At 35.6% G+C, this 21,755-nt stretch overlaps 2 protein-coding genes across 4 annotated transcripts; both read left to right on the top strand.

The window, feature by feature from the left end:
• The first annotated feature begins 279 nt into the window (after positions 1–279).
• lca5 (lebercilin LCA5) lies at positions 280–12,831 on the top strand. Of its 3 annotated transcripts, XM_089124634.1 has the most exons (9): positions 280–681; positions 2,417–2,764; positions 4,371–4,906; positions 5,471–5,608; positions 5,717–5,813; positions 6,130–6,263; positions 7,382–7,417; positions 8,158–8,386; positions 9,832–12,831. In XM_089124634.1, exons 1-9 carry the CDS (start codon positions 651–653, stop codon positions 10,623–10,625), a joined length of 2,343 nt encoding a protein of 780 aa, XP_088980760.1. In that variant the 5' UTR covers positions 280–650; the 3' UTR covers positions 10,626–12,831. The 3 variants fall into 3 exon arrangements, with proteins under 3 accessions (XP_088980760.1, XP_039507984.2, XP_039507983.2); XM_039652050.2 differs by lacking the exon at positions 7,382–7,417; XM_039652049.2 differs by lacking the exon at positions 7,382–7,417 and having other exon boundaries at positions 8,155–8,386.
• A 1,086-nt stretch (positions 12,832–13,917) lies between these two features.
• hmgn3 (high mobility group nucleosomal binding domain 3) lies at positions 13,918–20,029 on the top strand. The gene is made up of 6 exons (XM_039652053.2): positions 13,918–14,077; positions 16,251–16,301; positions 16,410–16,439; positions 16,757–16,804; positions 17,096–17,203; positions 19,327–20,029. Exons 1-6 carry the CDS (start codon positions 14,063–14,065, stop codon positions 19,366–19,368), a joined length of 294 nt encoding a protein of 97 aa, XP_039507987.2. The 5' UTR covers positions 13,918–14,062; the 3' UTR covers positions 19,369–20,029.
• The last annotated feature ends 1,726 nt before the right edge of the window (positions 20,030–21,755 follow it).

Raw genomic sequence — 21,755 nt, 5'->3', positions numbered from 1 at the left:
ATCTCCTAAAAAAGACGAAACCTATCCTTGTTATATAAATATAAACACTTATTTAAATATTATCCTTATTTAGAGATATAAACACATTTTAACTAAAATAATATTTAGTATTATATACTATATATAATTTTTAATGTTCAGTTATTAATGCCAGTCTGGCTCATGAGTCGTGCCTTGCTTTATTGTATGTATTTCTGAATTTTTTTTCTTTTAATAATACTATCGAGTCCGATGCCTGAAGTCTGTTTGTCTGTCAGTGTAATAACAGCCGACTCAACAAGTGGTAACGGAGTGACAAGAGGCGCGCACGTTGCCATGGAGAGGCGTCACTATGACACCAGTCCAGTAGCAGAAGGCGAGGCGTGGATTCAGAGATTTCACCGACACCAACTCCTCCAGTAAAGCACACATTCTTCTTCAAAAGCCACAATCTCCGCCATAATCGACCTCAGATGACGCTTGGTTAAATGATAGACGACCAAACATCCGCATTCGCTCTCTCTTTACCGTATCGCGTGAGGTTTTGCTAATCGTTTCTGTCGTCTCTCCAGTTTTAGAGTGTTGTGTGTTGTCCTAGTTGCACGATATAATCCAGCTAGCTCGTCATGTGGCTGGCTAGCGAGTTTGCGAGCCGTTAATCGAGCCATGTTATGAAGAAACTGACTGAAGAACAAGAAACTGGTGAGTACTTTTGAGATAATTTCACGCTCGTTCTTGCAGTGTAACATAGCCTACGTTATGTTACGTTCAGCGTTTGATATTCTTTCTTATCACTCGGAAAACACTAGAAACACTAGCAGCTTCTTCCTTGATACAATGATACAATGGTATTAAGATGCAGTCACACATTGTTTTGTTTTAAATAAAGACATGTTGACCGACGGACTGTTATTTATGGACACCTGTAGTTGGACTAACCTGACTTATTTCCCGAGTTCTGAAATCATAAAGCTCTTTTGTTATGATATTTTTGGCAACAGTGCCTATAATGTCTCCATTATTGTAAGTTCATCTCAATTGAATGCTATATGTTTTGAACTATAGCCTATATATTTTTATATAATCACTTTATGTTATTTTTTACTCAAGTTTGAGTCAATTTTATAAGAATGTCAACCAAACTGATTGACATTTGTTGTTGTGATGGTTCTAAGGCCATTTAAAGTCAAACTGGCCTGTCATGTGCAGGTGGTTTCAGTGTTTGATGTCAATTCATCACATGATTTCAGTTAAAAAGGGTTTTAACATTAGACTGAGTCAATGTATTAATGAGTTATGTTTAAAACACTCTCTGCTTGTGTGCTATTGTATCAGTTTTGCATGTGCACAATAAAAAAAAAGTCAATAATAGGTCTGTGGCAGAATTGAACACAAAATGATCTCAATGAAGCTATAATTAAAATTTGTTAGTAGCAAATATTCCTGATATATTTGGTGAATGAATTCAAGATTTCCTTTATACAGATTTTTTGATGTTAACTCAACTTTTAATATGTAATATCAACTTTAAAGAATATATATACATAATTTAAAAACTAAGATTTTTGGACATCTCTTAATGGATGCCATAGAAACATTTGACCAAAATAGAGGGAGGTGAAAGGTGAGGCAGTCATTGAATGTGTTTAGCATGCCATTAAGGAGTGAATGATATTATTGGCCGCTTACAAAGGGCAGACTCAATCTCCATGGTGACCGAGACCAGAGAGGATATCAGGATTCTGCAGGTTCAGGGACAGAAAAAGGAGCACTTGTCAGTAGCCTTACAAAAGGGTCATCAATCTTGCTTATTTTATGACGATACACCACAGATCTGCTGTAGCTCATTTTTGTCTTGTAACCAGCTCTATTGACTCTTTGTTCTTAGTGACACTTGTTGATTTCTTATTTGTACACAATTTGAGACCACCATCAACTATTACACATCATCACAACACAATTTATGTCATGATTTGGTAAGAAAGTGTCTGGCAACCACATATCTAAAGCCACATATCTAAGTGCCTTGGTGTTTGAGATTTGATTTGCTCGTTCATGCCTAAAGTAATGTACCAAATTTTATGGTTAAATACATCATATCTGTTAGTGTCTTGGCTTTCCTGGCTGGACATTGTATCTCTAACCACATTACTAGTTGAGAATTAATAACACGTTACTGTCGTGAATGAGCAACAAATGTGACGTCTTGATTCAATCTTGATGAAGCCTCTCAGACAGCTTGAGTATTTAGTGTCTGGATTTATGTCATGATTCGCTCAAGGCTGATTTGCATACAAAACCTGATTTGCAAACATTCCGTGCCTTTTTTGATTTGTGTGTTTGAAGGGATGTGTGCGGTTTATTAATTGTGAGTGAAGCGCATATCCAGTTCAGTCTCAGTCTGATGTTGTCTCGATCATTGTGAACTGTATTGCAGGGGAAGACATGGACTTGCATGCAGAAAATCAGGAATCGGAGCACAGCCGATTGTCTCACCGAAGTGATGCAAAGATCGTGGAATCTCCTCAACATTCTGGGAAACAAGAGAAAAACTGGAAAGACACTGGGAGCTCGGCTGAGGATCATGCACGAACCAGAAAACAAGAGCCGACTGGAGACCCAGACCGCGATCGGTGTTCGGATGGAGATCGCAGCAGTGGCTCTTTCTACTCGGATGATTATGAAAACATCTCGCGCTCGGATCGGTCGCTCTCGTCAGGCTCTCCATCTCCAGACAGAAAAGGGAGATCTAAGAGAGTGTCCAGCAGCCCCTTAAATCGAGCAGGTATACACACCCACATAATAGGCAAACACATCCAGTGGAGTCCAAAAGTCTGAAATCCCCCCAAAAAAATCATAATATACTATTTTCAATTTACTGATCAAATAAGTAACTGACCATGTACATACTAAAAGTATATCATAATTAAAATATAAAAATATAAATAAAATGTACTTTGTGCATAAAGTCACATGTTTCATTGAAGCATAAGATCATTGAATTTATCCCAAATCATGTTTGGATAATGATTACTGGCAAGGTTTCGGACTTGTGGAGTTCATTTAACTAAAGTACTGTTTATGCAAAAGCTTGTTTACCTCTCCTTTGCACTCACTTTATTAAAAGCCAGCAACATAATGAAACAAATTCATCAGCAATCCAGAAGGTCAAGCACATTAAATTAGTCTGAGGTGTCCTCTTATCCACTAGTTACAGGTGTAACGTAATTACCATGATGATCATCACCATCAGCATCCAAATCTTGATTGCGCTTGGGCAAAGTGATTATTTTTTTTTTTATTTATTTTTTTTCAGTTAATTTTCTTGATTGCTCTGATTGCTGTGAATCATCCTGATCTTATTTATGGGCATGAGTGTGATGTTGTCATGTCTTAAAAATTAACGCTTTCTCACAAAACCTTATGAGGACATGGCCAGGTCATAATTAACTCTGAAAACAAAAATGAATAATAATTATTAATAATAGTTCTAATATATAATAATAGTTCTAATATTCTAATAATTCTATTTTATAGTATATTTTACTATGATGTCTATAAACAAATTCAAAATAATAACCTATATATATATATATATATATATATATATATATTAGTTCATGAAAATATAATGTATTACAGTAATGAAAATCATAGAGAAGTATAATCACAAAAATATGTCTAGTAACAAATCCAAATGACTGTGCTTCATTGTCATAAAAATGTCATGTTGCAAAATATTCTAAATGGTCCTATAAGATGTTTCAGTTTCTTTATGCTAAATGTAATGTAATGTGGATTTTTTATGGAATATAACCTGGATATTAGGTTAGGGTTAAGGCAACAGACTAAAGCATAATTTAGGAAATAACTGTTGTGTCCTGCAGTACCATCAACAACCAGCAGATTGCACAAGAGATATTAGCACCAAGCATCATTTGAATAGAAAATTACTTTATTTGTTTTACCACAATCAAATGCCAATATATTAATAGGAATGTTGGGTTGTACACTACCATTCAAAAGTATGTGAACATTAAGTTTACTTTTATTCAGCAAGGTTTTATTAAAATAATCCAAAGTCTTAAATAATAAAGTTTTTAAATAAATACTGTTCTTTTGACCTTTTTATTCATCAGAGTCCTGAAAAAATTTATCATGCTTTCCACAAAAATATTAAGTAGCACAAACCCTTTTCAACATTGTTACTTTGCACTTTGCAACATTGCACCAAATGAGCAGAGTAAAATGATTTCTAAAGGTCAAAAATACAGTACAATATATTTAATATTTTTATATATATATTTTGTTGTTTTTATGTATCTATTCGCACATATTTGTGTGTGTTTAGGCCTTATTTACTTTATTCTTATATTTATTATTCTTTTCAGGTGTGCATAAAGGTGTGTCACGCCATCTCCCACCCCATCGTCCTCAGCAGCAATCAGGAGGTATCCGCTCACAATGTTTGAGTAAAGACGCTCCATCCAAAGAAGTGGACCCCGTCACCAAGCGCATGCTTTCTGCACGTCTGCTAAAGATCAACGAGTTGAAGAACGCATTGTCTGAGCTGAGGCTGCATGCAGACAAGCTGCAGCGCGAGAACCGTTTACTGAGACAGCTACAGCTGCGGCAAGAGAAAGCTCTGCATCGCTACGATGACACCGAGAGCGAGATCTCGCAGCTGCTGTCTCGTCACAACAATGAGACTCACGTGCTCCGCGAGAGGCTGCGACGCAGTCAGGAGAACCAGCGCACAGCCGAACGCAGCCTCAGGGAAACAGACGTCCAGCTACAGCGCTGTCGCAGCCAGCTTCAGAAACTGCAGCAACTTGCAGATGACCAGAATCTAGGAGAGAGGGAGGAACTGTCACGAAAACTGATATACGCTCAAGGCAAATTGCAAGAAAGTGAACACAGAGTAAAGGTAAAAAGAAAAATAATTACAAGAAAGCAGCATTGCAGGGCTCAGCTATAAGGATGGCTGGCTGTTCTGGGGCAAACTTTCACTAGAGCTATATCTTACATGTTTTGATCATGTAAATGCATTTGTATTATAATAAATATATAATTAATTTTTTACATTCATATAATGCTAACTGATTTTTACTAATTCTCTTTGTAAAGAAAACTTTGACAAAAATGTATAAGAAAATGTTTTTTTATATTTCTGTAATGAATAATAATAAATAATATCTTTTATATGATATCATTATTTTAATAGTTGAATAATATTAAAATAAATAAAAAAGAATTTTCAAATGTATAATTAAAAAATGTAAATATAAAATTGGCCGTTTTTGTGAATTGAAATTTATAAATATATAAATATTAATTATGACAATGATCAAGATTGAATATTGCCCTGGTTTCTTATTTTTCTAAAAAATAAATTCCTTTTAAGAGTTATGACTGTAATGGCTTCATCCTGTAAGGATCACACTGTCAGTTTGTGTTAATGTCTATGTTTGTGTGTGTAATGTATCATCAGGAATTGGAGAAGAACATGGAGCTGAGTAGTGGGAGCTTTCAAAGGCAGCTAGCTAATGAGAGGAGGAGAACTCACGATGCACAACAGGAAGTTAAAGCCCTACAGGAGCAAGTGGAGAACCTTTGCACTAAACTAAAGGTACCAAATATTGCACTTAGAACACCCAAAAGCTGTATCTAGCGTTAGATGTTTATTCATTTAATCGCAAAACCCATCACACCATGTTCATTTTACATCTTATTTCAGGAGAAAGAAAAGGAGCTGGATACTCGTAACATCTACGCTAACAGGATGCTTAAAACTTCTTCCAGAAAAGAAGCAGAGAATGGCAGCAAACGGAAAGGTAGATCAGGCTCATCTAAGTCTAATTACACAACTGTACTATTCACCTTCCTCCCAGGACACATTCAGTCCATACCTACTACTAGCAGACAAGTAATGACTCCATAACAAACATATTCCTATGGCGATTGCTGTATATTCCCATGTGTTTCACCTTTGTTTTACAGTGGTTCTATTGATTAGATATGAGAGTGTTTGAAGAGATGTTGTAAGGACTGAAGGGCCTTGAATGGAATAGTTTTATAAATAAAAAATGTATGTGTTTGTGCCAGTAAGTAATCTGTGTATTTTGTAACATATTTGTGTTTGTGTTGAAGGCTCCAATACAACCAGCACTAAAGGAGTACAGACAGAAGACAGAACGTCCTCATTGGACTTCCCATCGCCACCTCCAGATCTTACCAACGGAATCCCACCTGACAACCAGGCCGATGACTACCTCTCCCTGAAGGCACGTACAGCCTGCTTGATAAGGAATTTTTTGTATTTTGTTTTGTTGAAGCCAATTTATTTATTAAACACAAGAGACCTCTAGTTCATAAAATTGTATTTAACGTCACAAAGTTTCAGTTTATTGTAGAGCATTAATTACCTCAGCGTTCACCATAGCTATCTAGTGAGCTGCCTTGTTGTCTATTGCAAATATAGGTAGCATCCAAATGGTCATTGAACTGTTTTATAACGTTCTACTTAGGAAGCAACTCACAAATAGCACTCCATTCAGATTTTGACATTAAAGGGATAGTTCACCCAAAAAGGAAAATTCTGTCATCATTTACTCGCCCTCAAGTTGTTCCAAACCTGTATGAATTGCTTGCTTCTGCTGAACACAAAAGAATATATTTCAAAGAATATGGGCAACCAAACAGTTGATGGGCCCCATTGACTTCCAGTTACGACATTCTTCAAAATATCTTCTTTTGTGTTCAACAGAAGAAAGAGATTCATTCAAAATTGGAACAACTTGAGTAAATCATGACAGAATTAACATTTTTGGGTGAACTATCCCTTTAAAATGTTGCTAAACTAATAATGTGATGCTCTAATAAGTATGAAAATACATCATACACAGATGTTGGATAAAATAATAAAAAACATTTAAATTATTAAAATTGTAATTAGTAAAAAAAAATACCTTTATATTATTTCATCATTACTAAATATTAAATAAATATTTAAATAATAATTAAATATGTTCAAATGTAATGTTTATTATTGACACATCTGTCTTTGTCTGCAATCTTTTTCGCACATTGTAAGATCATCTGATGCCTTAAAAGCCACCTCTGTAGGCAGCTCACTAGATTTTAGAGCATATTGAGCTAGAAACTTCAACACATTATAAAATGTGTCTAAAATTGTATTCCTCATGAGGAAAATCTATCATGGTTCTCTTTCATTTGATACTCTTCGCAGTTATTATTTTGTTGATGTTTGATTTAGCTTGTGCTTAATTTACACCTTTCTTGTCTCTCTTTCTCATTCTGTTTTATCAATCTATTTGTTAGCTTACATGTGAATTTTCTTGTTAATTAATCTTTGAAGTCATTTTTAATGATTGACTTTCAGGATCAAACGCCTGCTGTGAACCACAGAGTAAAAAAGGTTGGCCTTATAAGTCTGTCCTTCTGTTTACCAGCATGCTGCACACAGTAGAATAGTAGTTCGAATGCTGGCTCCCAAAGCAAATCTTCATTCTTTAATTGAGCATTGCATTGCTGCATGAAGTGCTGACCTCTTAACCTCTGCCAAATAGTCTATCAACAGAAGAACACTAGAAACCTGGCTGATTAGTTTTACAGCTTAAGTGTCAATGATTCTTAGATCATTCTGAATTAAAAATGCCAAGAATATTAAGAACATCTCAGCTCTGAGAGAATATTTATTGTTTTAAGTTCAGTATGGTAGAGATGTTTTCACGTTTAAATTCTGTTATCATTTACCCACCTTTGTGTCATTTAAAATGCATTTTTTTCTTTTGTGGAACTTCTCTCTTACACTTAAATTAAATTGTGATCAGGAGTGGTCAAGCTCTAAAAATGACAAAAAATAACACCATAATAGCACCATTCTCCACAATAACTGCCGTTAATGTATATTCAAATATTGTGTTAGGTTTGACGTTAGTGATGCCATATGTTATGTCTTTTAACTGATTGAGAAAGGTCAACTGAATGCCACATTTAACCACCATGAGGGTGAGAAAATGCTGACAATTTTAATTTTGTGCAGACTATCCCTTTTAACACATGCATAACATTTCAGTGAGCAAGCCTTACAGAAATTATGAGCTTTGTTTTTTTACTCTCTTCTGGTCCTTTTCCCCCCCTACCATACATCAGCAGGATCAACAAGAAAAAGAGCAGAGACTGAAAGAAGCAAAGGAATGGAAGATACAACAGCTTTGGAAAGAAAGGGAGAATGAAAGAGGCATGGAATCTGTGATGGAACAGACAAGGGAGAAGGAGAGAGAAAAAGACAGAGAAAGAGAAACGGAGATGCTGAAAGTCAAGGAGAAGCAAAGACTAGATCAACAACCCAGCTCAAATGAGAAGCACTTAAAGGGAAGCAGAGGTAGGAATGTAACCAGTCATAGATCCCATATTTTCTCAGTTAAAGACATGCATGCATTCTATTTATTTAACTAAAGTTTTCAATAATGTACACAATTTGAATTGTAAAATTGTTACAACTATTTTATATATATATATATATATATTAACCCTTGTGCATCCATATAGACATTTTTGTCTTTTTTTTTAAAGTTTAAGTTTTGTTTTGATCACTTTGCCTGTGTTGATGATTATGGCACAGGTGTATTTTATTATTGGAATATTACCATTTCACCTCCATTTCCTTCACAAAAAAAAAAATCGCAAAAAATACTCCCTCTCAGTGCCTTTTGAACAAAAATGTCCCCATTGAAAGCCATTAAAACTGCATATTATAGAGCCAATTGGGTCAATTATGCAACGATAATTCTGTGGGTGTGTTGGTATGGATGTCACAGTGTGGTTGGTATGTGTGTTATAAAAAAATGTGTGTGTGTGTGTGTGTGTGTGTGTTTGTAATATTGAGAGAGAACAACTCAACTGCAAATAACAAATCCAATGTGGAGTTTTGCTGGCATCCAATGGGGAAAATTTCGAATTTCATGAGAAAATCTCATTTCATGAGATATGAAAGATATGAGAGATATTTCTTTGATTTTCTATCCGTTTTAGAGTTCAACTATTTTCATAAAACATATATGTTCATAAATAATTTTCATAAACTTAAACCTATATAACTTTTTGGGGGATTTGCTTATTAATTTTTTTTATTTTGTACTTCAACAAAAATCTGCCAAGGGTCTTCTTTAAAATGAGACCAAACTTAAAGGGTTTGTTCACCCAAAAATGAAAGTTCTGTCAGTAATTACTTTCCCTCATGTTGTTCCAACCCCGAAAGACTTTCGTTCATCTTCGTAACAAAAATTAAGATATTTTTGATGAAATCTGAGAGCTGGATCACTCCCCCTTAGGCTTCTTAAGGAATCGAAACTGGCCGGCCCAAAAGTTATGAAAGACATAAGCAGCCTATGGAGGAGTGATCAAGCTCTCAGATTTGATAAAAAAAATATCGAAAGTCTTACAGGTTTGGAACAACATGACGGTGAGTAATTACTGACAGAATTTTTTTAGTTTTTAGGTGAACTAACCCTTTAAGTCAATGCTCCCAAGCTTCAAATTTATACGTTTTTTGACAGTCATTTTTGTCCTCTATGGACCTATGTGTAACTTTTTTTAATTGATGGACAAGGGTTATAACATGATACAATTTTCAGGATTCTTTGATTAATAGAAAGGTCAAAAGAATAGCATATTTAAAATGTATTTTTATAACAATGTGAAAGTCTGTAGTCAGTTTTAAACTATTTATTGCATTTTTTCTGAATATGATTTTTAGGTAAAGTGTAATTGTTGAAATGCATGTTTGCAACTTTTAAGCCATTAATCGTTCAGTTTCTTATAAAATAGGCCTGGGCAGAGAGGAAGAAGATTGGAGGAATGGCCTGTCTATATCTCCAAAGGAGGAAGAGAACAGAAGGCAGCGTGAACTGGAAGAGTTGCAACATAAAGCGAGAAATCGGGAGATCCAGGCCAGTGAAGAAGAGTGTGCGGAAGAGGAACGCCAGCGCAAAGAGCAGCTATTGCTTAAGATGCATGAGATCGACATGCAGACTCAGGGTCAAGACTCAGACTTCTTCTCTGATGACACGGGAAGTGTCCGCTCTCCTCTACGGTTATCAGAGAAACGTAACCACAACGGTATTTTTAAAAGCACAGAGCCAGAGGAGAACACAAACACATTTGGGAGTGGGAGAAGAGGAGGTGGTCACAGAGCACAAGGACCTATTGCGGATCTTGATCTTTCTTTTGGCAGCTATGCCCCTTCTTTTGGTAAATCTGCCCCCCGTACAGGTTTGGGCACACGAAACACAAATCAGTCTCCTCGAGAAGCGGATGAAGGGCTTGATCTGAGTGGCGTGGTCAAAGAAAGGAAGTCAAACCTCATGCAGCAGCTTTTTGGGGCCACAGCCACTCCACCTCCTTCAGATCCATCCAGCAAGATGGAGATTCTAACCCCCCCTCTAACAACCCAGTTCCCATCAGGACCGGTGAATGGACGGAGGAGGGACTCAGACACACCAAATGGACTAAACATCAGTTCTCTCCCCAACAATAGAAGCACTCTACAAGTCTCTGAGAGCCGACCCACAGTCAGGGCCATTACATCATTTGATGATGACATAGAGGAACTCGCACTCTGAATAGTGCACTTTTATAGTCAATATGAAGGAATCGGTTTCTTGAAAGCAGAAGGAGAAAATCCAAAACACCTCTGATATTTGGTTTTGTGCTCCCTTATGAAGTAATCTCTGATTAAACAACGCTTCGTTTGCCAACATGCCTCCTTTTTCAACACTTCCGGCAAAATCATAGAGGGAAGACTTTCTTAGTTACACTATTTTCATGGTTAGGTACACAAAGGGACCTAAATTAACACTCGCTTTGCAAAAAATGTGGAAAGAAAACCCTCGCCTGTTGGCCGGTAACTCTTTTTTAGGAACCACAGCGTAATAGATGGTTAAAGTCAAACTGTTAGAAAGAATGATAATCTGCCCCTCGCTGATGTAATTAGTGTGAGTGATTCAAATCAAGAACATACAACCTGTCTTGGAGGGACAACATCCGTTGTGACTTGCACTTTTTCTAAAAACGACTTCTACCTTAAATTTAGGTTTTTAGGCATTTTTATTCACCACTTATGTGGAATATATCTAATTTTAAGCCAACAAAACAAAAATATGATCAGCAAGGTCACAATGTGTTACAATGGATAACAAATATATCAGGGATGTTGGTTAATAAAAATAATTCATGAAACAGTTTCATATCGGAAAAGTAATATTTATGGATGATAAATCCTCACAATGCACCATTGTTGCATATGGGAGACCAGGCCATTTTTGGACTCTACCTCTGTGTGTTGTTATTATTGCTGAGAAACTCCCTTGCATACCACATGGAAAGTAGCTATAGTTAATGTTGTATTCAGATTTTCTTACTAAACAAGAGCACGATAAGTAGAGATAGAGGGTGGGTGCATTAGCCGATAGTCTTGTGCGAGATTCGGTTTACTGTACGTGTTTGTTTGAAAGGAAAAGGCCCTGCACTTTCAGTACTGATATGACTGTGACAGAGCGTTGTCCTCAGATAGCCACGCTATGGCTTGGCTGACTCAGGTCTGGGCTGTACCTTCTCTGAACCAGTCCTCCCACACGGCACTTTTTAGTCTCTTCACCTCACTTTAGATAAATGTTCATGTCTATTATGTGAAAAATGAGAGTGTCTGATTTATAAGGTATAATTAAGTTGAGCCAAATAATCAAATGATCTCTATACAGAGCACCCCAAAAACAGGACAATTAAATATCTGAATTTCAGTGCATTAGATAACAAAATATCTAGCCAACTGACATTTTCTCTGACCTAACTAACTGGTCCCAATGTAAACAATTAAAAATGTTAAGGCTTTTTCTTGAAAACTGTACTTTTGCTACCAAGTTAAACGTAATTTGGCTTGATATTTTGATGTGTAGTATAAGCAAATATTTTTTGAGGAGGCCACTGTATGTTTTTGTTATTTTGTGTGCACACTATGATCCTTGTTACTTTAACTATTTCATAACTAGAAAACTCTGACATAATTTTACTTTCACTACAATGTGCAGTGACTTTATTTGCCTGCTTACACATAATGAGATGTTTTATTTTTTTTTTTTATGAATGAGTGTTTCGTAAAGCCCAGGCTTATCAATATAAAACCACTCCTGGGTCATTATCTGTAAGATTTTGTCAGGTGGTTGTTTAAAAAAATGTGTGTAATTAGAAGATATTTTTTATTAGCTCTATAAAAAAAATTGTAGTGATTTGGTTCTTATTTATAAAGCATTTCAGGGTTCATTTCAATCTCACGTACTGATAAATCTGTTGTGAAATATTAGAAATAATGTGCTTGATACGGTTGCTTATTTTGAATTTTTAATAAGGGACATCACACAAATGTATAAGTGGACAGATATGAAACAAACACAAATCAAATATTTAGCTATGTTTTAATTACAAAAGATGCTTTCACTATTTAACAACAAAATCTGGCACCCACCTGAACACATCAATCAGGTTGAAACCATTTAAAAATGAGTTTTGGTGTTCTGTCACAATTCTCACTGCAACTCGACTGAGATGATTGACATTTTATCTTTTCCAAAGCACTGTGACAACTTACCGTAGCACTAAAATAGTTCATTGTGAACATGTTTATTATTCTATAATATTACAATGGCCTGAGGTGGATTTTGTGGCTTTATTTTATTTTATTTGTCTGTCTCTGTTTTCAGACTTTGTATTGTATGGCTGAATCTGAAATAGTCACCCTCAATGGATTATTCAAATACAGTTTTTATGGTTTAAGAGTCTTTGTTACATCTTTTCACAAGCTTTTGAAAGCGCAATGTCAGAAACATCATACACACTGGAATATGCAAGACCATTAGTCAGCACATGACATTCTGTATGGAGTCAGTGATATCCAGAATCAGATCCATGCGTGGTCTAGAAATGGATGCTTGACACATGAACAACCCTCTATCATTAACAGGAAACTCTGATTGTCTTCTCTTCAGTGCAGCAAGCTTCCAGAGATACATGTGTGTTGTGATGCATGGTAGAATGTTAACTATTGTGAACTTACTATAGAATGTCATCCATTGTAAGGTCGTGGCAGAGATGTGGCCATTGTGAGGTCATTGTGGAGGGATGCTATTGTGAGCTTATGGTAGAATGGTTCTATGCATGTAACCTTGAAAATCACATGACGGTCACACGTGAATCGGTTATATCAATAATGAATCTGTTATAGGTTTATAGCACGCATCTGATGAAATCTGTCAAGAAAATGGAAAATGTCTAGGTCACATTTAATCCATAATTAAACCTATCATGAAGGTGGCTTTTGATTTTAGGGTGACATGTGACCTTTTCTATGAGATTTTTTTGTACCTCATCATATACTTTAGGTTGTAATGTTCCAGATTCTCGTTTCTTATCCATTCATGCTTATTTAACTGGTGTGATACTGCAGTAGAGGTATAAGTAAACTTTAATGGAATTGAGTCCGTTATTCGCTACGTTTTTTTAGTTATTTAGTAAATTAATGGACACCATTTTTCTTTTCAGTGAACGTTTACATTTTATTTTGAGTCCTAGCATACGTTTCCCATAAAGCCGAGCGTGTGGTGTCAAGCGTGGATTGGTTTGTCGTCGCTTCACCCCCCTTTCACGCGGACCTTTAAACCCATCCAATACAAAGCGCTCTAATTTGCATACAGAGAGCGCGTAACCAATGAGGTTGACAGGCTGAAGAGCTTTACTCAATTCAAACCAATATCTGAGGGCGTTATATTAGCATATTTGCTTCGCAGACCAATCGCTTTGAGGAATGGCGGTTAAGTGTAGACAGAACTGACCAATGGACAAAGACGAGGGTAGAGTCTGAGGTCTGCATAATATTAACATGTTATTACCAGAGGTGTTTTAGATATTGATCCTGTGTTCGGTGGTAGTTACACTCATTCCCCTATCTCACAGGTCCATACCTGCTTTTCTAATTTAATAAAGACAAGTGACAGGAAAATTTGAAAAAATGCCCAAGAGGAAGGTAAGTCAGTTTATATTTACAATTTCCTAAAATATCCTCGATTTTCCCTCTTTTTTTTTTAAAGAAATAGCGGCTCGCGTTTTTAACGATGAGAAACGTACACACAACGTCGAGCAGGTAAAATGAGGATCAAGTTTTTAAAGCGTTCTATCCTAATCCGCGGGTTGGATTATGGAATCCTGCAAAAGCATTGGAACGTTCGATCATCTTTCCATTCGATCCTCGTCACTTGCTGAATGCTGATTTCCTCCATGATAGTTGGCGGTTTAATAACCCGATGTCTCTTTCGCAGTGAATTCGCCACTCACTCCGTGCGCACTTGTACTGAATGTCACTTTGCGGTGATGCTTTAGTCTCCCTCGGTTAGACTCGAAACCGAGAGCTCTGCTCGAATGCGTCGGAGACTCGCTAACCTCCATTTTAAGATGTTCGTTTTTTTTTTATCAGCTCACTTTCGTCGATCGATAGAGGTCCCCCATTATTTTTGCATGGCCATGTTTGAACCGACTGGCTCTTCCTCCACCCCCATTGCGGAGCGGCAGACCCGTATGTAACAAAGCGCTCTGTCAGTCACACTCAACTCTTTCTCTCATTTTTAGAGGCGATTATGACGGTAGACAAAACGAAACCGTGCTAAACTGTGGACTTCATGTGATAAAACCACAAAATAAAAATAGTACAAGTATAACAGCACGTTTGTACGTCAAATGATGCTTTATCGACAATGAACCAAAGTCCACAGGGCTTCACTATCTCAAATCAGCGGGAGGGGGGGCGTCGACTAATGCCTAACAAAGTGGGGGTGGGGGGGGGTTACCCCACCCCCCCCACACACAAGTTTTTGATAATCAGAAATTAAAAAAATAAATAAAATAAATTATGATACTCGTGTTGTATCAGCCAGATATGTTCATGATGAAGGAAATGAAGCGGGAGTTTCTCTAGGGGGAGTGTCTCTTCAATTAGTGAGGCTAAACAATGGACACTTTCCAAGAATAGCTTCCAAAACTTCTCAAAGCAAAATAATAATAATAATATTAATACATTAAGTGTGGCTTTTTCAACAAAAGGTCAGTGTCAAATAAAAAATGAGGTGTCTGTTTTTCAGAATATGTGCATTAACCACAGAATGTCAAATTTCTATTTAGCCTATACTATTATTAGTTTAAAAACACGATTTGTGTGATTTTTGTTTTTTTACTATTTATAAATGTTAAATAAACCAAATAAAAAGTTGACATTTATTCAAATAAAATAAAAAGGTGTCAATTTATCTGTCCTGATTAAGACAGGAATGGTTTAGGGTTAGATTTGGGACAAAAATTTGGCTTTTAGTTGCTAATTAATAAAAATTGAATGATTTTTGAATGCTGTGCTATACATGTTACTTTTTGGGTGTCCGTTTTTTCATGTTTTTGCTAGATTATGTGTAGCAGTATTCAATTTTAGAACATTATAAATATCTTTTTGGTCATTATAATACACTCACAATGAATTGAATATCAACAGGTTATGTCAAAACAACATTGTATGATTGTAATTGTTGGATGCATAGAAAGTCTAGACCTCGGAAGTCAAGCCACTTTGTTAAAAAATGGGCCTAACATATCTAATAGGCCTATTTCTCACAACAATAATACATGAAATGTGTGCATCAGCATCTATTAAAATTATAATAATAATAAAACACCAATTTTTGGAAAGTGCTGGACATAAAATAATTTTTAAAATTCAAAAACTTTTCAGGCTTTCCCATTTACATAGATAAAATGCATTATACACAGATCTAAATTGGCATCCAGTTTATTAGAGTGTGTAGATGTGGCCAGTTAAATTGTGCCCAGAGAACGAGTAAACAAGAAGTCAAAGTACCAGAGATAAATTACTATACACCATAGGCTTGATTATAATGAAGTCTGACAAGCAAAAGCTGCTTATGGTGAACATTGTGTGTGAACTGAGATGAATTAGCTGCTCTTTGCAAGTGTCACTTTATCAGTAAAAGATAACCTGTTGGCATCTAAATAGTAGCATGTCCTCAAAGTACTTTGTCTCAGAAATATATATTTTTTAAATCGTATTCAATCTGTACCTGTCAGACACGATAAAAAATGTATTTATGTGAAAAAATGTCCGTATGTACAAATTTTGCATGTTCGTTGTGTCTATGCAGTCACCCGAGGGAGCGGAGGCCAAAGACGCCACCAAAGTTACTAAGCATGAGGTAATTCAAATGTATTTATTTATCTAATGTAAAACTGATAAAAAAATCATATTGTATGTACATTTTGCTTGATTGACAGTCCAAAATAATGTTTTTTCCGTCTTATAGCCCACTCGGAGGTCAGAGCGTCTATCCTCAGTAAGTGTTTTTGCTCTCTTTCCATATGCCCATATATCATTTGCATATTCCCTATAGGTGTTCACTAGAAACCAGTCTTGGGAACGGGTTTGTCATAAACATATAGTGCTATCACATGCCCTCTGGGTATCCTGAACTTCAAACACATGGGTTTGTTTTATTACATTGTATCATCCACTTAGTTGAACTTGAAATTGTTCTTAAACTTCAATATTTTTATGTCAGAAAATAATTTACCACTCATTGTGGCCTTTGCATTGTCTGTTATGACACTGTTTTCAACTTCCTTCATCCTGTTTTCTTTTTTCAACCCGCAGAAACCAGCTCCTAAACCCGAACCAAAGGCCAAAAAACCAGCTGCCAAGGTAACAGCTCTCTCTTTCTCACTATCTATCTCTATCTTTGTGGCATTTTACATTTTTAGCAAGTTTTTGCATGTGCTTTGCATTGTAGGTAATTTATTTCCTTATATGAAAGTAATTTACAAATTATGTTTGTGTATTGTATGGACAGTATTAACTTTTTAAAGCCACGATTTTGTTGCATTTTTGCAGTAGAGAGAGCTGGTGTGAACTGGCCGGTGTGTTCTGGAGTAATTAAAATTGTTTTGGTACACAATTATTTAATTTGTTGTTCCATTTGTGTTCTATGCACAGAAGCCATCCAATGACAAAGCGGTAAAGGAGAAGAAGGGCGGAGCCAAAGGAAAGAAAGAGGAGAAAGAATCTGCGCCCACTGCAAATGGAGAGACCAAGCCAGAGGAGGTGGGCTAACTCTTTTTGGTCGCTAATGCCATTGTCTAGCATTTTCAGTACTTATCTACGTTGTCTTAATAGAGAAATGACTTATTAAAGAGCACATATTAAGTATAATCATAATGATCCGTAAAAACCTACGTATATACACTAGTGTTCAAAAGTTGATAAGATTTTTCAATGTTTTTTAAAGGGATAGTTCACCCAAAAATTACAATTTTGTCATTATTTACTCACCGTGACCCTAATGTTGTTCAAAACCTGTTTGAGCATCTGTTGAACTCAAAAGAAGATATTTTGAAGAATTTTGATAACCAGACAGTTGACGGTAGCCATTGACTTCCATTGTATTTTTTTTTTCCTACTATAAAAGTCAATGGCTACCATAAACTGTGTGATTGCCAACAGTCTTTAAAATATCGTCTTTTGTGTTCAACAGAAGAAAGAAACTTGTATAGGTTTGGAACAACATGAGTAAATGATGACAAAATGTTAATTTTGGGGTAAACTTATTTATTTAAGTCTCTCATGCTCACCAAGGGTGCATTTATTTGATCAAACAATATTGTAAAATATTTAAATTTTAAATATATATTTTTTTCCTTTCTGAACAAAAGTATTTATAATAAAAAATATCTTGCTGACCCCAAAATTTGAACTTTTTTTTTTTTTTGATATACATTGGTCATTTATAATTGCATAATGCACATCAAGTTGCTAAACTGAGCTCAGGCCTTGTAAAAGGTACATTTTGCATTCATTTTGTCACGAGAGCTATCTCCCCTTCTTCAAAACGCTCTGAGATTACTCAAATTGCCCTCCAGGACACGATAAATGTTTTCTTAGAACATTCGTTGTGTGAACAAGAATGAAAAAGCGGACATGTGAGGTGGGAAAGAATGACCTAGTTACAGACATGTTGTGGTGTATTCTGGATGGTTTGTTCTGAAATGACTGGGTGAGAATTGGTGGCATTATGTTAAGTTTAGAAGGGCTGACGGTGACAACGGGTATAATACTGATTTAAAAAATAAACAACTTAAGGATAATATTCTTTGTTATTTTCATATTGTTGTGCCAAATGAACTACCATAAACCAGCTTATACTCTTATAATATTAACCATGAATCTTATTAGAGAATAGCCGATTTTGTGGGATAGTCAAGATCGTTGTATCTCCATCTTAATATAATTTGTATAACTTGCTTTTCTAATCCTCTTGTGACAAAAATGATTAGCGAAACATGATAATGTATTGTTCAGTGCTTTGTACTAACATGGATTACATTATACTGACCAATATCTAATGGTCTTATCCTGTATCCCTTTCCTTGGCTTCTCAAACACCTGCATGTGCCCTCACCCTCACACACACACATACACACACACACACAGATCTGTGTCTCACGCTCATCTGTCAGTGTGTCATCATGGAGAAGTTCCGCCCCCTCCTTCCTGTCCATCCGAGGGCAGAGCGAGAGTGTTAGAGTAAAGGGTACGAGTGTTTGAAGAGTGCAGTGTGTTTGTGTGCTCGCTCGCCACTGTACAGTCTAGTTTTATTTGTGTTTCTCTTTGTTAGACTATACAAAATAATAATTAATAACATTGCTAACCATGTTCGGTATATATGACATCATTTTGATATTATGAATCGCATCTAAAAGTGTTATTTCAGAGCCACTACCTTCATCAGACGGTACTAAAAACGTTAATCAGGTTTTCAGAATATATTAATGGGTCCGATAAACACATTGGTCAGTATATCAACATTAGGTTGGGATAGAAGAAAATATTGAAAAAAAATTACACAATTAATCTTGAAATGTATTAATTCAAAGTTCCCTTTGAGACGTAATTGTAAAGATGTAAATGCAGTCTCCTGTCTGTTTTGTCCTGATATATATATATATATTATAAAGGATGTTAAGTTTAATAAATCATCATGATTTCCAGTTTGAGGTAAATTGGTCATCATCTGTAATGCGTGGGCTTACTAACCGAGTGGTTTTGGTTGTCTTCTCATAACATAATCTAACAGTTAAGAAAAACGAAATAACTCATATCAATAGTCTGTCGTCTACATTTAAGAAAGTAATTTACTTTTTTCTTTTGTGCTTTTTTTCATTGTATAGGAAACTGAGACGGCTGATACCGAGGCTGAGGAGAAAGAGTGATTGAAGTTGTTTTCTGGAATAACAAAGAACATTTTTTATTCCTATTGAGTATTTTGTAAAATGCAAACTTTTTTTAGACTTATCGTACTAGATTTCCTTAGCTAAAAGTCGACTCACACTCCCCGCTGAAGCACCGTACCCGTCTCCTTCTCTTTCATCCGACAGAAGGATAGATTCGTTTCAAGGAAAAGCAACAATTACTCTTGAATATTTCACCAGCAGCTCGCCTGCCAAATTCAGCCACTTCCGGTTCATCTTTTGCCACCAGAGTGCATAGCCTTAGCTCCATGTATTTGGTTACTAAGGTCTTTGCTGTGTATTGTCTTTGAGTCTTATTTAATTGGTTGAATATCTTAAAAAAGAGAGGGAGTATATAGGGAGGAGAGATTTAAAGTTGTAACCCTTCGCCTTTTTTTAATCTCCTTTGTAGCATTTTAAGATTCAAGTGAGTTCTTTTAAAATTGCTGAATTAAACATGACCCTTAACAGTGGCAGATATCCATAGCAATAAACAAGTGGTGCTTTGTGCTAGAAGGTTAGGAAAACTCTACAAGAATTGAATCTCTGACAAATGTAAAAGTCCACAAAACTGGTTTGAGATACTCTCTGTAAAATGTTTTCAAAAAAAAAAAAAAGATGAATAAACGGTCAATAGACTATTTTATGCTTGTTATTGGTTGTTTTTTTAATGCTCCACAAGTTCTGGGTTGTCTTTATTCTCACAGTTCACAGCAGCCTTAAAAGGATAATTCACCCAATTCATCATTTACTCACCCTCATGTTGTTCCAAACTCAAAGGAAGATATTTTGAAGAATGTCGGAAGCCAAACAGCTCCATACTATTGAAGTCAATGGGGTCCATCACCTTTTTATTTAACCATATTCTTTTCAACAGAAGAAAGAAACTCAACGGGTTAGGAACAACTTGAGGGTGAGTAAAAGATGACAGAATTTTCATTTTTGGGCGAATTATTCCTTTAAGGCCTGTTCACACCAAGAATGATAACTATATTAGCATCCACACCAGCGGACGATATCATTCTGTTTATTGTAAGCGTGCACTGCAGTGCGCTGACATCTAGCATATAAAATGTTCAAGCTCTTAAAAGTTTTATGGATTCTGATTGGCTGCCAATGATTTAATCATTCATGAGCATTCATTTCAACTGTATTGTTAGTTGTGGTGTGGACTTTATATGCTATTTTATATAATGATTTTTAGAGCTATATCGTTGGCTTTATAGTTATCGTCCTTGGTGTGAATGGGCCTTTAGTGTTGGTATAGCCTGTATTTTAACCCTCTTTGATACACATGGTGATATTGAAATGGAATATATATACATAGCTCAAATTAAAGTTTTTTTGGGAAGAATATACATATATTAAATAAAATTATAAATATGTAAGAAAATTAAATATTGGTACAACAATGAAAAATGGTCAAAAACTATACCAATGTGTATTTCATGAACTAATATAATTCTACATATGAAATTATACTTTAATGAAACCTTATAATTTGTACTTAAATATAAAGGCATAGCTCACCTTTAGTTGGATTTTCTGTGCATAATTAAATCATAATTGTGTCATTTAGGTCCTACTTTATATTAAGTGGCCTTAAGTACTACTTATTTTTCGATGTAAGTACAGTGTACTTATTGTGTTCAGATTGTATAGTAAAAGACTTGGTGTGATACTAGGTGTGCTGGTATGGGTGGGTTACGGTGTAAGGGAAGGGTCAACAGTGTAATTACGAATGTAATTAAATAAATTAATAACAGCAGTAATTACACGTAGTTATTTTTAAAATATAAGTACAATGTTAAAACATGTATGTACACAGTAAGTCCATTGTATCAAAGTATTAATTTTAATGTAAGTACATAGTACTAAAAGCCACTTAATAAGTGGGACCCAGATGTAAAATAAATGTAGAGCACTTGATCTTTTCCTCTTAAAGAGTAGAGAAAAATCAAATGTCTTGTAACTTACAAGATACAGCATATTATTGATGTATTTAAAGACTGTACTTTTAATCCCAACAAAGCAATTAGTAGCTTTCTGAATAGGGAGAAAGTGAAGTGAAGTAAAACTATTGACAACACTGTACCATAGAGAGTTAACTTTGTGGAAAACTCTTGAGGGTCCAGGGTGTTTAGTTCAAAGCTACAAAAGCCTTTCAGTGTAGTTCTTTATACACAGACACATGTGACCCTAAACACACAAACACACTAAATACAACTGCTGATGTCAGAAAGTGAAAGGTCAGCAATGGGAGGCAGGAACGGAGAAGAGGAAATGAACGGTCTGACAACCCTCGTTGGTCTAGCCTTCTGTCTTTCTGCAGGCCCAGCCAATAGATAAAAAGCCCCATATAGTAATGT

The sequence above is a fragment of the Pimephales promelas genome, chromosome 20 (assembly GCF_988280905.1).
Source record: "Pimephales promelas chromosome 20, fPimPro1.hap1.1, whole genome shotgun sequence".
NCBI lineage: Eukaryota > Metazoa > Chordata > Actinopteri > Cypriniformes > Leuciscidae > Pimephales > Pimephales promelas.
The sequence above is the reverse complement of the archived record's forward strand: the minus strand, read 5'-3'. Positions and strand labels throughout refer to the sequence as shown.

Excerpts from the sequence above, each read along its gene's own strand:
- lca5 (XM_089124634.1), top strand. The coding sequence starts at position 651 with ATGAAGAAACTGACTGAAGAACAAGAAACTG. Across the intron at positions 682-2,416 it reads GACTGAAGAACAAGAAACTG|GGGAAGACATGGACTTGCAT; the intron begins GTGAGTACTTTT and ends ACTGTATTGCAG. Across the intron at positions 5,814-6,129 it reads GAATGGCAGCAAACGGAAAG|GCTCCAATACAACCAGCACT; the intron begins GTAGATCAGGCT and ends TTTGTGTTGAAG.
- hmgn3 (XM_039652053.2), top strand. Across the intron at positions 16,302-16,409 it reads CCAAAGTTACTAAGCATGAG|CCCACTCGGAGGTCAGAGCG; the intron begins GTAATTCAAATG and ends TCCGTCTTATAG. Across the intron at positions 17,204-19,326 it reads GAGAGACCAAGCCAGAGGAG|GAAACTGAGACGGCTGATAC; the intron begins GTGGGCTAACTC and ends TTCATTGTATAG.